This window comes from Hermetia illucens, chromosome 5 (assembly GCF_905115235.1).
Source record: "Hermetia illucens chromosome 5, iHerIll2.2.curated.20191125, whole genome shotgun sequence".
NCBI lineage: Eukaryota > Metazoa > Arthropoda > Insecta > Diptera > Stratiomyidae > Hermetia > Hermetia illucens.
This window is the reverse complement of record NC_051853.1, coordinates 55,354,925-55,369,371: the sequence shown is the minus strand read 5'-3', so window position 1 is coordinate 55,369,371 and position 14,447 is coordinate 55,354,925. Positions and strand designations below refer to the sequence as shown.

Sequence of the window (14,447 nt, the reverse complement as noted above, 5' to 3'; positions counted from 1 at the left end):
TTTATGAAGTTTGATTTTATTACTATTGTGAATAAGGTATTACTTTATAAAAATCCTTAATGGTACGTTTTTGAGAAAAGTCTGTGCGATGATAGATTACAGAAACTTCTTAGACTCAGCGCTAATATACAGCGGGACGAGGCCGACGGCATCGTAGCTCTCACACTGTCGAGCGACAGCTGGATCATACATGCGGTCGATATTGAACGTAGCTCCTCAAACCTGCGAGAAGTGGCGGCCGCAATACGTACGCGACCATCAAATGGTGATCCTTTCAAGGCCGATGTCAACGCCTCTCTTGTTACACATATCCAGGAGACAGAGATTTATTGCTGGTCCCGAAGTGGTAGATCTGACGGTGTGGGTCAGTTGAAACCCAGCCTTACGGCAGGCTCTGTGTTTGCACAATGTACTACCAATATGAGACGGTGGAAACTGAAGAAATCCATCTCACCATTATCGTTACGGTTGCCAAGATTGTATTTACCTGAGCAAGGTGTTGTAAGAGCCCACCTTGGCGTTCAGAGCACCCATCACGATCACAATGTCATCTTCAGGAAGCCCTCCCCTGAACTGCATGTAATTACTTGTAAAAAGCATCCTTCTCCACTACATCGGAAGTCTCCGTTCATGCATAATATTGTACAATTGTAATGCTCCTTAACCAGGACCGGAATCTTGCAGTTATAAGTCTGTCAGACACCGCCTCCCATGTCGTTAAAAGCAACCCGACACATGATTCGCCCCTGCTACCACTTGGCTTTCCAGAGTACAAAAGCATATTGCCGCAAAAGGGAGCGGAGTTCTCTCCAGAGTCTTATCTTATTTCGTTTAGGCCTAGAATGTCCAGCTTATATCGTTGGAATTCCCGCTCAAGTTGGAGAAAGCGAGCATTCTGGGTGAAGATATCTAGCCCACAAATTTCTCTTCCTTTTAGTCGCCATTTACAACAAACAGCGAAGACTTTGGCTGTATTCTTACGCCCCAACTCACAGGGCGATTGGTTACTAAAAGCACTAAAATTTATTGATAGCATTGAGAGGTACAGCGCATTTCGCGCGACGGCTGCGAAGAGATGACTGTGTTAACACAGCAGGATCGTCAGATAAAGGCTGCAAAGGTTGAGAATTGAGACAGGCCTGGATCTGCGACATTTTGAAGGGGGGGGGGGGGGGGGGGGGGGGGTGAAACGTCGCTGATGAATCTTTTCAGATGTTGTTTCGTTCGTCTGATTGCGGCCTCTCATAATCATAAGGAGCAATCGGAGAATTGAATGCCACTCAATCCCATCGTTGGCAACAGCGTGAGCGATCGAAGCACACACACTGCCACAATCAATCGACAGAGTGGCGCGTATACCACGGCGAGCCACGAATCGACAAAAAGTCAGCAGTAGCGTAGCCCGAAGCGCATCGAGGTAAACAGCACGGATGACGAAGCAAACAAGATTACTATGTAGGCTTTATATGTGTGAACTCCGCGTCCTCGGGAGGTGGATAGGACCCGCAAAGTCTACGCGTGAGTGTAAAAACGAGTGGGGCATCATTGAACACGTAAGTCGTATAGATCGCACCAGTCTTCGACCGTGGGTTACCCAAAAGCGACCACGCAGATCACTGAGTGTCAGCGAAGTTCCGCGCTGATATGTACCTCGCGCTAGCAGCTCCGAAAGGAATGAATCACTTGCCTCACTGTGAAAACCTCTTGGCATATTCACAAATGTATGCAGCTGAGAGGTTTAATAATCGATATGTGGAGACAAGCACGATGTGGTACGAAGGAAAAAAGAAAAGGAAACCATTGCGTTGATCAAGTAAGCAGAAGCGTATATCGTATCATGAAAGAACTTACTAGTGATTGTCTTTCAACAGTCCGGTGATAGACGGACGTTAGCGGTAAGCTTTTAATTCATCATAATGGGCAGCTTAAAAGGTAGAAGGAGCACCTGACCACTGTACTTAATAGTATAACATTCGGTGAAAATACACCTCTCATAAATAATAAAATATAAAATAAAGCTACCGTAACATACGGATACGGATTGCTTTAAATAGAAGCGATCTCTAAGAATCAATGCAATCATGCAGAATAAAACCAGCGAGCTTGAGTCTCCTCGTGGAAGTCTTCCTTGCCTCTGTAGAGCTGCTGCTTCAATCTATTCAGAGATTTTTTCAAGGGGGCGCTGTAGGAAACAATTAAAACAAACGTCAGGAGCGCAGAAAGAAAGTCAAGAATTGGACATTCGCGTGCCCTTAATAGTTAAAATAATTCTGGAATGTATGAACACTTCGAAAACGTGGTTGACATAGAGCAGGCTGGTATCCGCTTTGTATGCTACTGTACTGGCCACATGATAGTTAGATAGTTAGTCTGCTGGCTCCATAAGTTAGTCACTGATTTCGAGAAAGAATTTCACAGCAACTGCACTTGGAGTGCTCTACTCGGAAGAATTTGAAATCCAAGGCGAAAACCAACAGGGTTGCGTTCAGTAGTCGATACTACTTCTTGTTATCTGTCTTTTAGACACCATGGGAAAGATGTTGGGTGATATACAACAGGCCGCTTCCGTTCGTCGAGCTAGCGGGTAGTCTATCGGAGTGGCAGTATGGGTTTCGCAGAGCGCGGTCCACGGTCGATGCAATAGCCACGGTCGTGGACCTGACTAGGGAAGCATTGGTCACTGGTAGGTTTTGCGCCCAGGCAGAACTGCGTGTCTCTGGTTACTCGGATAATCGAGACGAACCTCTGGGAGAGCCTTATTTGGTATTAGTCGGACAACGGCGAGATGGAGTATGTTGTGGTAACAGGTGTTCTTCAATGGTAATAGTTACAAAACACCCCCAGGATGTGGAACTGTATGGAAGTGAAACCATTCATCCCATTAAAATATAGCCACAAATGGTAAAACTGGACCTGGCGGACTATAAGACAGAGGCGGTCCTTATTACCAATCGCAGGAAAAACAACACTGTCAAAATCCGGGTTGGTTATCACGAGGTCGTTTCAAAATCAATCATTAGATACTTGAAGGTAGTGATCGCCTGATATTGGAGGGCCAAAATCTAGTTGCCGGCTGCTTACCGCAGGATTAGTGAAATCCATCCTGCTATACGCGGCTCCTGTTTGGACGGGGCCACTTGCTAATACGATAATCCAGAGAAGGCAGAGTTCGACATACCGGCCAATCGCGCTGAGGGTAAGCGGTGCATATAGGAGGGTATCCGGTGAAGCAGTGTATGTAATCGCGGGGATGATTCCCTTGGATTTTCTAGCGAACGGAGCATACTGTCTCTACCGAACAGGGAGGGCGAATCCGGCCGAACTGACTGCAGACTTCCGAAAAGCCGCGAGGAAGAAGATGGCAGAAACGAGAAGATAATTCCGAAAAAGGCCGCTGGACCCATACACTGACTGCGTGTATTGAGAGTTGGGCTGAGCGAAAACATGGCGCAGCAACATCGTTTCAAATTTCCACTCAAAAAAAAACCTCTCCTTATCGATGAGTGCACAGTATTTCTAATAGGCAGTATCCACACTCAATGGTTCCGGACTTGCGAATGCATTGGGGAAGCTTATCCATACACAACATTTGATGAATGTTGCTAAACGAAACCGTCAAACTCATTCGCGGCTGTTACTAGGAGAAGAACCTGAAATACTAAACAGAACAGCCAAAACAAACGCCTTTGATTATTAATCTCTTTTAATCAGATATCAACAAGAAATATTACAATTTCATTTCGCATATGCATATTGATCATTAAAATCATGTCATTGTTTTTAACAGCAAATTATTTAAACCTAAAAATACAGTACCAGTTTTTTTTTAAAAAAATATGTCAAATATTTGGTATTAAGCAATTAAACACAGAAAATCAGTTGAAACATATTGCATTGCTTCGTTGAATTAATGTTATTTAAAATTGTGCATTTGCACGCGATAGTTCCCTAGCTAACATGAAAAAAATGGTGTAAATCTACTGAGTTTTGAGATCGGGGGAGAATGCGTATTAACACATTTAATCTTCACTAGATTGACCACCACTAGTCGAACTATTATTTGGTGCAGCTGAGCCTCCGGAAGCAGATGATCTGCGATTTCGCAAAGCATGTATACAGGCCAACATACGCATCATAAAAGCAGCTGGAACGGTTATTGTGTCTTTGGTTTCCTCTAACATAACCGCATTTCGTTCCATTAGCTGAAAGAAAAGACATGAAAGGGAAATTAGGAATATCTGTTGCTGAATATTGAAATATTTTGATAATTTGAGTAGCTAATAATTGCAAAATGATAAATATATGTAATGCGCTACTTTGAAAGCCTAGGAATGGTAGATTTAGAAAGACGGAGTTAGTTCAGCCCTTGTTTGGTGACCCTGAGCTAACGTGTAAACCTTAAGGAGTGAGTTTTAAGCCCGCATCTTCTTAAATGCTTATAGAAGGCTGAACTTAGGACGTAACTATCTAATTAATCCGGAAGCATCTAATGACGGGGTCAGGTAGTTCATTATGAAGTATACAGTCATTATGTTTCGATACTTGTGTATCTAAAAGCTGGTATCAATTAAGTATAAAACCAACTACACTGAGCAGTTCATCAACTTATGAACCAAGCTTGGGAAAGTTAACTTCTTCTTTTTCTTCAGCCTTTATCCGGTTCACAAGCGGGGTCGGCTCGTCATGATCGGTTTCGCCATTTGGTTCCATCAAAAGCCTGATCTTGATATAATCGCGAAGCTTTTAAATCCCCATCCACCAATGTCCGAGGCCAGATAAAAGCAACAAGATCGCCTTCAAGACTATTCAACATCAACAACGGTCTAAGACAGGCGGTTGTCCTATCATGCATCCTCTTTAAGCTGGGCCTGGAGGAAGTGATTAGCGATGCTGATGTTAATGGGAGATGCACCATCCTCTTCTAGTCCACCCAACTACTGGCCTATGCTACCGATACTGACATTATGGGGAGATGTATAGCCTATCTTCATCCAGATTAAACATAACCGTGAGATCTTGGGCTGCACATTAATGAAGACAAGTCGAAGTATATGGTGGTCACGTCAGCACCAACAACGAAAGAACCAACGACATCAAATCTCACTATTTAAATGAGAACGATAAAGATAGGAGACTAAAACTTTGAGACCGTTGATAATTTCTCCTGTCTAGGGTCGAAAATCACAATCGATAACAATTACAACGATGAAATCCGTGCACGGTTGTCAGCAACCAACAAGGCCTGCTTTAGCTTACAAAAACAGTTCCGCTGAGAACGTCTTAGCATAGAGCAAAAGCTTTCACTGTACAAGGCAATGATATTGGCAGTCCTCATATGCCTTGGGGACCTGATTATTGGCCGCGTTCGAGAGAAGAATCCTCTGACGAATTTTTGGTCGCCTACATGAGGGTTAACGATTTCGTAATCTATTAACGATGAAATTTATGAGGGATATTATGACTGTCTGGTTGTGGATAAAATCCGGCTGAGTAGGCTGCGGTGAGCAGGTCACTTAATCCGTATGGGTGAGGATGACCCTGCCCGGAAAGTTTATAGGGGCAATACCTATGGTAGAAAAAGAAGACGTAGCAGACCCTCCCTCCGATGGAGTAATGGCGTAGGCCAGGACGCCGGACAGCTTTTAGGGATATTAAATTGGTGGACCTCAGCTTAAAACCGGGATGTCTGGAGCTCTTTACTAAAGCAGCCCTATACCGGATACCGGTTTTTGCACCATTCATGATAATGATTCCATGCAATGCATCTAACTCTTCCACAAGACCAACGGGTTTTGTTCCTAAATAGAAATAAAATTCCTGGGGAAATTTGAAGCATGTTACCAACGGCCGACATTGACGGCGCATAAATTTAACTGGCATACCAATCTACATCTCTATTACTTTTTCTTATACTCCATTTAGCTGATTGGACGAAAAGAACTGATAACAGAAACCCGTGACGGGCGTCTTTAAATAGATTAGATGTAAATGGGCTACGAGGCTATGCGAGATGCATGTTCCTCAGAAATTATTTACGAGATTTGGAACACAGATTCAAGAAATGAAAACAATGACTACAAGGTGTGATCAATGCAATATACCTCAGAACTTGCATGAAATTTTTCAGTTGTAAACTGTGAGACCATAATCTGGATTCTCGAAAATTGCGAGAAAATGCCCACCACCAAGTCACATTTTTTTTTGGCGAGGTAAGGCGAAAAATATATTGATAAATACTTCAAAGCTTCGAAATATTTTATAAACACTTACATCTTTAGCTTGTTGTTCATCAAATCCGTTGCTTTCACGAACTGGTGCCCAAACTTTCACATCATAATCAATCCCAGACGTGGCAAGCATGGGCAATGTTGGATGTGGTTGTAGGCAGTTAACAACATGCTGATCAGCTTGCAAGAGCATTACTAATTTACCACTCTTTCGATTCCAAGCAAAAACATGACCACAATCCGATCCCGACATAACATATTCGTTGCCCCAAAATGTGGCCTCCTTTATCATTGTTCGAGCATTTCGATGGCCGTCATATTTCATTTTCATGTAGCTAAATGGCGATCGTTCTGGTTCCACCTCCATTTTTGATAATTTAACTTTAAACGAGTCATTTCCATGTTGGTTTGATGTTATTTCATCGTCACTATCACAGCTAGAGACATCCTCCTCCGGTATTTGATTTGAGGAAGACGGTGTTGATTTGTGAGTTCTTCCAGTTGAAGTAGAAGGTTGTGGCTCCCCTAGAATTTGTGAGAAGTCAAATTTAATGTAAGGCGTGCAGTAGAAAACATGTTTTATGAATTTCTGTAACTTGCTTTTACGCCAGAATTCTTTTCAAACTTGATTTAGTTAACTGGAACCCTTACCTGAAGAGTTTGTTTGTGTTAAGCTTTCTAATTCTTGGGCAGCATTATCGAACAGCGTACTATCCTGCGCCGGATCACTAGCATGAGTATTCAATCCTAGGCGTGTTCGAGGATCAGCTAACATTCTCGACAAAATTTCTGTCATCCGATGCATCATTACTCCTTGCAGCTGAGGTCTTACTTGGCCAATTTCAACTCGACCATTTGCATCGCGTTCTGGCCTTGCATCTGGACCTGTATCTGACCAATCACCGCGCAATCTAACTTTACGAACTGGTGGCGGCGACTCTAAGAGATTCGATTTCTTTTTCATTTTCTTCTCATTTTTGAAGGTCTTCAAGTCAATGCCAGGCTGACTTAAATCGAACAGATATAAATAGTCTGACGAGTAGCTAACCAGTAACTCAGTTTCATCGGAACTATATTTAATTGAAGTGACTCGATACGTTCGCTTGACTGGCGATGGAATTGAGTAGGCTTTTACAGGGGCTGTGTGCCGATCTGTTTGATCGCCAGGCACACTGAAATCAATCAAAGACAAATATCGTCGATCGTATATTCTAATGAGGCTATCCGAACTCCCCACTGCAATATAGTTGTTCGATATTGGCGCTACTGACATAGCTGTTATGGCGGATGGGCAAAATATCAAAATATTATCCTTGCAGCAGGTTTTATGGCAACTACAAAATGTAAAAAAAAAACACAATAGAAAATTAACATTGTATTCATCTCTGGGGTTTTTGCAAAATTTAAGATGATTTCATAATAACAAGGAAAAAAACGAATTAGCATAAGCGCTGAAGCAATTTCCATAATTGTGATCTAACTAAGCGATAAATTTGTAAATATTATGATAGAAACTTACCTAGAAGTTGTGCGTAAATCGAATAAGCGTACAGTACCATCTTCGCCGCAACTCATAAATGTATGCCGTTCAGTAGGAACAGTCATCACCTCGTACGTTGTGCCATTATTATGGCAATTAAAAGACTTTAAGTTATCATTTTTTGGTATTTGCGATGCATCTGACGTTAGTTCTGTGCACATAACCATTCCATCACCCGAACATGATACAATGGTACGATCATTCGACTGAGGCATAAATTTTGCACTAAATATGTTAGCTCGATGTGCAGTCTTGCATTTTATCAGTATTTTCTCTTCGAAAGGATCTGTTATTACCAGCGATTGATCGTCAGATCCTGAGAGTATATACTGTCCCCGATCGTTCCATGTTATGGTGTTGACACACCCTTTGTGAACCTTCAATTGACTGTAAAGATCGAGACGTTGAACGTAATCTAAGCTATCTGAAAATATGAAAAATTATCTCAACGCTTTGAGAGTATGGGACAATTAATAGTACCTTTAGCGCTATAAGATAATCTGCGACTGACTTCGTGTTGTTGGTAATATGCTTGATTGTAGACATTGCGAAAAACACTGGCTGGACCAGTATACATTTCAGAAAAGCACCTTTAGTAGAGTTTGGTCCTATTTTCTGTTTTTAAAGAACCTAGAAACGAATGATAGAAGCATTAATAGCTTAAGGTAGTAAAATAATAGCTCCGAAATCGTTGTTATTCCCTTTGATTTTCAAATCATTTTGGAAAACTATGTGTGAATTTAAATTCGCAGTAACGAAAAATAGTAAAGACATCAAAATTGTGTAACGTTAGGGGAATATTTATTTAGAATATTTGATAACAGATCACTTGAATATCGGCAAAAACACACATCCACACCAAAATAATAAAGTAGTTTTCTAGCAAGGTACTCGTATACCTTTCCTTATGATCAATTCAGCTGTGAGCACGGTCGTGCAAGAAGTGAAACGTCAGCTTATATTTCGTAGGCGTTCTACTCAACATAGCATCACATTGGTGCGTCCCCACGGTTTGGTGGTAAAGTTTCTTCTAATGAAAATCACCGACCGCTACCTGTTCTTGATTCCTTCCAAACAAATACTTTTTTAACGGCGTGCAATTTCAGTGCAGTGAGATTACCGCCATGGCTGAGTGGGCCAGAATCAAATGCAAAAACGAAAACAATCGTCTTTAAGTTTTTCCTTAGGAATATAATTTCAACGCCATCAAAGTTCGCCGGAATAACCTGACCAAAAGCGTTGAGGGTCCTAATCGCATCATTCAAGAGAAAAATTAATGGATCATAGAACTTACAAATAAAGTTTAGCAGCTCGAGAGTACTCAAATTGCATCTGCACACCCCCCAAAAAAATTGTCGCTCCAATGTCAGCAGCGCATCAACCATCTCCAGACAACATATCAAATAATGATAGTAATAACGTGAAAGGTAAAACCCTACTAATCACCATCGAGACAATTTCGACATAATTCGACAAGCTGCCCGAACAAATTTACAATAGAGAAAGATGCCAAATGCACTAAAGTTTTCGTCAACTTCATAAAAGAGTTCGATGAAGGTAAAAAATATTTGTCTTCGACAAACAAGAGTTCCTTATCATATACCGCAAGACGTGGATACACGACTTTCGCCCGAGGACAAAGGTGATGACTGCTCTCGCACAAGCAAGTCTTTCTAAAGCTACTGACGACCGGCTATATGGAACTCGTCGCTTCAGCCGAGGGGAGAAAGCTCAACTGCTGAGTCGAATCATTCCAACGTAGTACTCGAAACAAGGAAACAATGCAATTCAAGAAGTATTAGTGTCTCAAACTGCAGCTGAAGTGTGTTGGCACACACCCATCAGATAAGTGCCCGAAATAACAAGATGAAGAGCAGTTCTGCGTTAACTGTGAGTTGCTAACTAACTCAACTGCAAGGCTTCTTTTTCTTCTTCAGCCTGTGTCCCGTTCAGAAACGGGGTCGACTCGTCTTGATTGATTGAGCCATTTTGCTCAGTAATAGGCCTGATATGGGTGGAATCGAGAGACTCTTAAGTTAGCGTCTGGCGTTTTTTCGACCGACATTTTGGTCGTTTCACATCGACTTCGATATTTAGGTCATGTCTTTATCATCGCTTGCAATTTTTCCATAATCAGTACACTCCCATATCGATCACGGGTCTTCTCATTTCGGATGTGATCATTGTGTGCCATTGGTCCAACACAAAATTGTTGCCTTCATTACCGCGAGGCGCCGGTTCATTGTCTTTGTTAGTCGGCCAACACTCAGAACCCCAGAAGGCGTCAGGATGAATGACACTGTGGTCAATTTTCGATTTGAAAAGTTCGTTGATGCGTCGATTACAAAGAACGCCAATTGTGGAACGCCACTTCATCCAAGTTGCACTTGTGTGAAGCAATCTCATATCGCAGATCACCTTCGGCTGGTAGTATTGATTTGAGATATTTAAATCGCCCAGTGTTCGACAGGTCTTGTTGCATGAGGCGATCATTCCACTTTTGGACAAGTTGCTCAAGATCAGGTTTATTATGAGACGCTACGAAAAAAAACATCTGTATAGAGCAATATATGGCGCGATGGACGTTGGAAATCTCGTGTGACAGTATCCATAACGAATACAAAAAGGAATGATGAACGAGCGCTTCTTTGATGAACACTGACAGGCAGTTTTGATATACCTGGCACATTTCGAATTTTATCCTTCTGGTCGTGGTAGAGCAATTTAACCAAGTGTACTAGATGATTGTGTGTGGCACACGGTCAATTGTTTTCTTTAGATCCAGAAATTCAATGTAGAGAGGGCGATGCTTCTCCACGAGTAAACGCGCAGCGTATATTTCGTCAGTAGTTCCGCAGTAATTGACAAATCCGGCCTGCTTTACGGTTATTTGAACGATGTCGGGAATACGATTGCCAAAAATGCGATAAAAATCTTTTTGGTATGAGATGGACGGTATTTTGAATTTCTACTGGATTATCTTGCTTTTTAAATATTGGAACGACCGTGCTTTCTTGCCAGATAGATAGTGTTTTACCCTCCTCAATAACCCCATTGAAGAACTCACTGAGCCACAGAATTGATCTCGGCAGTTTTCCGCGATTTCATATCATTCGTTTGATAGCTTCCTCGACTTCTGTTGCGCTGATCGAAAAACGAAGAACAAACAAGATGTAAGCAAATTAGTCAGAGTCACACAAATCCATGCCCGCACAATTATCATTGGTTTCCAATTATTTTTTGTGTTACATGAAGTTTTCTTTGCGAAAATTATCCCTTTTTTATTATATTGTTATGAAAATTGTTATTTTTGAAGGATTCTGTACAGTAGATTTTTTCTTTTTTGAAGAATTATTTTTTGTTTTATTATAATGAAATTACATATAAAAATTCTTTATTTATAATTATATTTCAAGCATTGAGAACCACACTCATATGTCGCAACGTGCTTCAACTCACCCAACAATTTCTCGAGAAGCTTGCACTTACCCTCCATTATCCTATGCCGTTTAGTTCTAGAGCGACTCACTTGACGGATATCTTGGAATAGTGAGTTCCATTGTATAGCTTAATTGGCAATGGAGTTGGCGGCCTATTTTAATATATCCTCAGATGGAGACGGCTTAATCCCAGAAGGACCTGCAGGGATGCCGTTGGGCATGTCCTCATTGCCCCACTGATACGCACGCAAGCCAGTCTTTTGAGCTTATGTAATTCCCTGGCTTGTGTGCTGAGTTCGGTTCTTTCTGCCCAGATTACCGCTCCATAGGTAATCATTGGCCTTACTATTGCAGTATATATCCAAAGTAATATCTTCGGGCTGCAACCCCATTTTTTTCCTGCTATGGATCTGCAAGTCATCAGAACCCTCGTGGCTTTCCGACATGTGTCTTCCAGAGTAATTTTTGGTCTAGCGTAATTCCCAAATTTTTTACCTCTATTTCCCGTTTCACCTCCATGTCATGTAATGTTAAGGCTCTCAGGTGATCAAGCTCACATCTCGTAGTGAATGGTACTATGGTGGTTTGGGTTGGTCCGCAGTCCCACCTTACTGCACGAGGCACTAGTAACCCTTAGTCCAGTTTGGATTCTATCACATAGGGCACCTTCATATTTGCCCCTACAGATTAAAACAATGTCGTCCGCGTAACCCTGGACTTGTATTCCAGTATTTGTTAACATGTCGAGGAGTTCATCCACTACCATACTCCACATCAGCGGCGGTAGTACCCCACTCTGTGGGCAGCCTTGAGTGGTGTTCATGACAATAGAATTTGTACCTGTCGGTACTTCTATTTGCCTGCTTTCTAGCATTTTGCCCATCCACAATGCCAGGGTGTTTCCCACTCCTTTGCGGCTCAGGCATCTTGCATATCTGTGTGCGATGTGCTGTCGAATCCTCCTTCGATATCCAAAAACGCGCACAGTGCAATCTCTTTTGTTACTATGGCATCCCGTAGTACCTCTGTCAGCTGATACAGAGCAGTTTCAGTTGACCGTCCTGCCCGGTAAGCGTGTTGACAGTGATGTAGGGGATTACACTTTAGAAAGTTAGTTTTAATATAGTTGTCTATGACCTTTTCACCGTTTTGAGTACGAACTATGTTAGGCAAATTGGTCGGAAAGATTTAGGGTAAAAAGGATCCCTTTTACCCACTTTCGGAATAAAGACCACTTTTGCCCGTCTCCATGCCCTTAGTATCCCTTACCACCCTCAGAAGAGACGCTAAGATAATTCCTAGGCCCCTCTGGATTAGTGCTGGGAAAATGCCATCTACTCCGGGAGATTTCAGTGGTTTAAAAGTTCCCACATCTTAGCCTAACTTCTGAGCATACCCCTTTTGCTAGTTACCAGCTCTCCTTCCTTCCCCTTTTATTCGTTGTTGGGGTGTCAGGCAGAATGTTGTCGCCTGCCACCGTGGGGTAGGACCCCGGGAAATGAGTTCTGAGAAGCAGGTGTACCCTGTCCTCCTCATTCTCGGTAAGTGTCCCATCTTCCTTTTTCAAACAGACAGAGGATATTCCCCCGTCTTTGGCTACAGCCTTGTGCAGCCTGGTTGCTTCTGCGCTGAATAGTAAGGGCGGCACACACACTCTCCTTTGGATTTCTGTCATAGAAACATGCATAGGACAATCTACCATGCTGCCAGCATACCCTACAATTCGAATTGTCGAAGCTGCAGAGAAGAGGGAGAAGCCCACGAACACTTTCTTGATGATTGCCCAGCTGTGGGATCAAAACGGCGCACTACATCTTGTACAGCGAGTCATTGTGAGTTGTTCTCAAATGAGGAAGATTGAATCATCAATTACGAATTTCATTTTAATTCTTATACTAAAAATGCTTTCGCTTCGCATTTACATTCTTAATTCATTAGAAGGCAGTTATTAATTTGTCCTTCAACAGACCAACTGAAATTCATGTTAGAATTTTTTGATCGAAATCCTTTTAGTACCACATATACACCGAGCAGAGAGCCTGGAGACACTTTTATTAAAACTACTATCTTTTCTCTTTCTTGCTAAGGTCATTCATAATAGGAGACAAATTATCGGTTGTTACAAACCATCGCAGTTGAGAAGAATTCGCGCCTATTTATCAACCATCATTCACTTCGGCCAATGTTATTGCCGCGTACCGTGCAGCGCATTATTTCATAAATAAAAAAATGTCTATTACGCTTTTATTTATCTATTCTCTTGAGTTTACCTCCTGCGTTATCAAATTCTAAAAATAGAAGCTCTTTTCTATCACGATGTTTATAGAGGGGCACATTATCGAATTTTCTCTCTACTCTGCCTGACCAATTCTATAAAATTCTCGTCGCCAACTCTTCGGACAATCCACTCCCTTCTAATCTCCACCTTATGCATGTATCTTTCTATTATTCAAAAATATTGCTGACATACCTGTATTATTTTGATTTTTTCACGTCTTTGATTTTTATCAGAAGACAAATTTGGATTGCGATACCACCATAATTTTTGCTTGAAATTCTCCTTTTTGGATGCAACACAATTAAAGAAAACTCTGAAAATTTAAATTAAAACTTTGTCGACTTTCTGAAATAACAAATAACAAAAATAAGCTGCTTAGGATTTGTGGAAACGACTTTTTTATAACGAAAATTACGTGAAACAACTACACCGGGGAAAATTACTCTATGTAGCGACCAGCTGTTTTTGACAGCCTTCACGGTCATAGGTGTTTGCTTTTGTTTACTATCGAGTGATCGGGCAACTCCTAGCAAGATATTACTACATACATACAGCGGCGGTAAGAATTAAACAGGAAATGACTGCTAGTGGTAGATATGCTTCACGGGAGCACCAAATTTTTATCAGGCAGTCAAAATTATCAGTGAAATTCATGGTTGATAACCAAATATCTGCATATGAAAGAGTGGTTATTGACTATTGTCGTATGGATGGACCAAAATAAGCAGGTTTTACGCCGAGGTGCACCAATTCGATATCCCCAAAAGCTGTCTGGCGTCCTGACCTACGCCACCGCTTCATCTCAGGCAGGGTATGCCCTTATAGACTTTTCGGATGGAATCATCCTCATCCATACGGATTAAGTGACCCGCCCACTGTAACCTGTTGTGCCGCATTTTATCCACAACCAGACGGTCCTGGTATCGCTCATAGATTTCGTCGTTATGTAGGCTACGGAATCG

The 14,447-nt window shown here is 41.8% G+C and overlaps 1 protein-coding gene across 2 annotated transcripts; it reads right to left on the bottom strand.

The window, feature by feature from the left end:
• Positions 1-3,685: 3,685 nt before the first annotated feature.
• Positions 3,686-14,004, bottom strand: LOC119657617 (DDB1- and CUL4-associated factor 6-like). Of its 2 annotated transcripts, XM_038064619.1 has the most exons (7): positions 13,901-14,004; positions 13,678-13,830; positions 8,248-8,397; positions 7,747-8,191; positions 6,879-7,561; positions 6,271-6,752; positions 3,686-4,202 (listed from the first exon to the last, which is right to left on the bottom strand). In XM_038064619.1, exons 3-7 carry the CDS (start codon positions 8,342-8,344, stop codon positions 4,020-4,022), a joined length of 1,890 nt encoding a protein of 629 aa, XP_037920547.1. In that variant the 5' UTR covers positions 8,345-8,397; positions 13,678-13,830; positions 13,901-14,004; the 3' UTR covers positions 3,686-4,019. The 2 variants fall into 2 exon arrangements, with proteins under 2 accessions (XP_037920547.1, XP_037920548.1); XM_038064620.1 differs by lacking the exons at positions 13,678-13,830; positions 13,901-14,004 and having other exon boundaries at positions 7,747-8,154; positions 8,248-8,387.
• Positions 14,005-14,447: the final 443 nt, after the last annotated feature.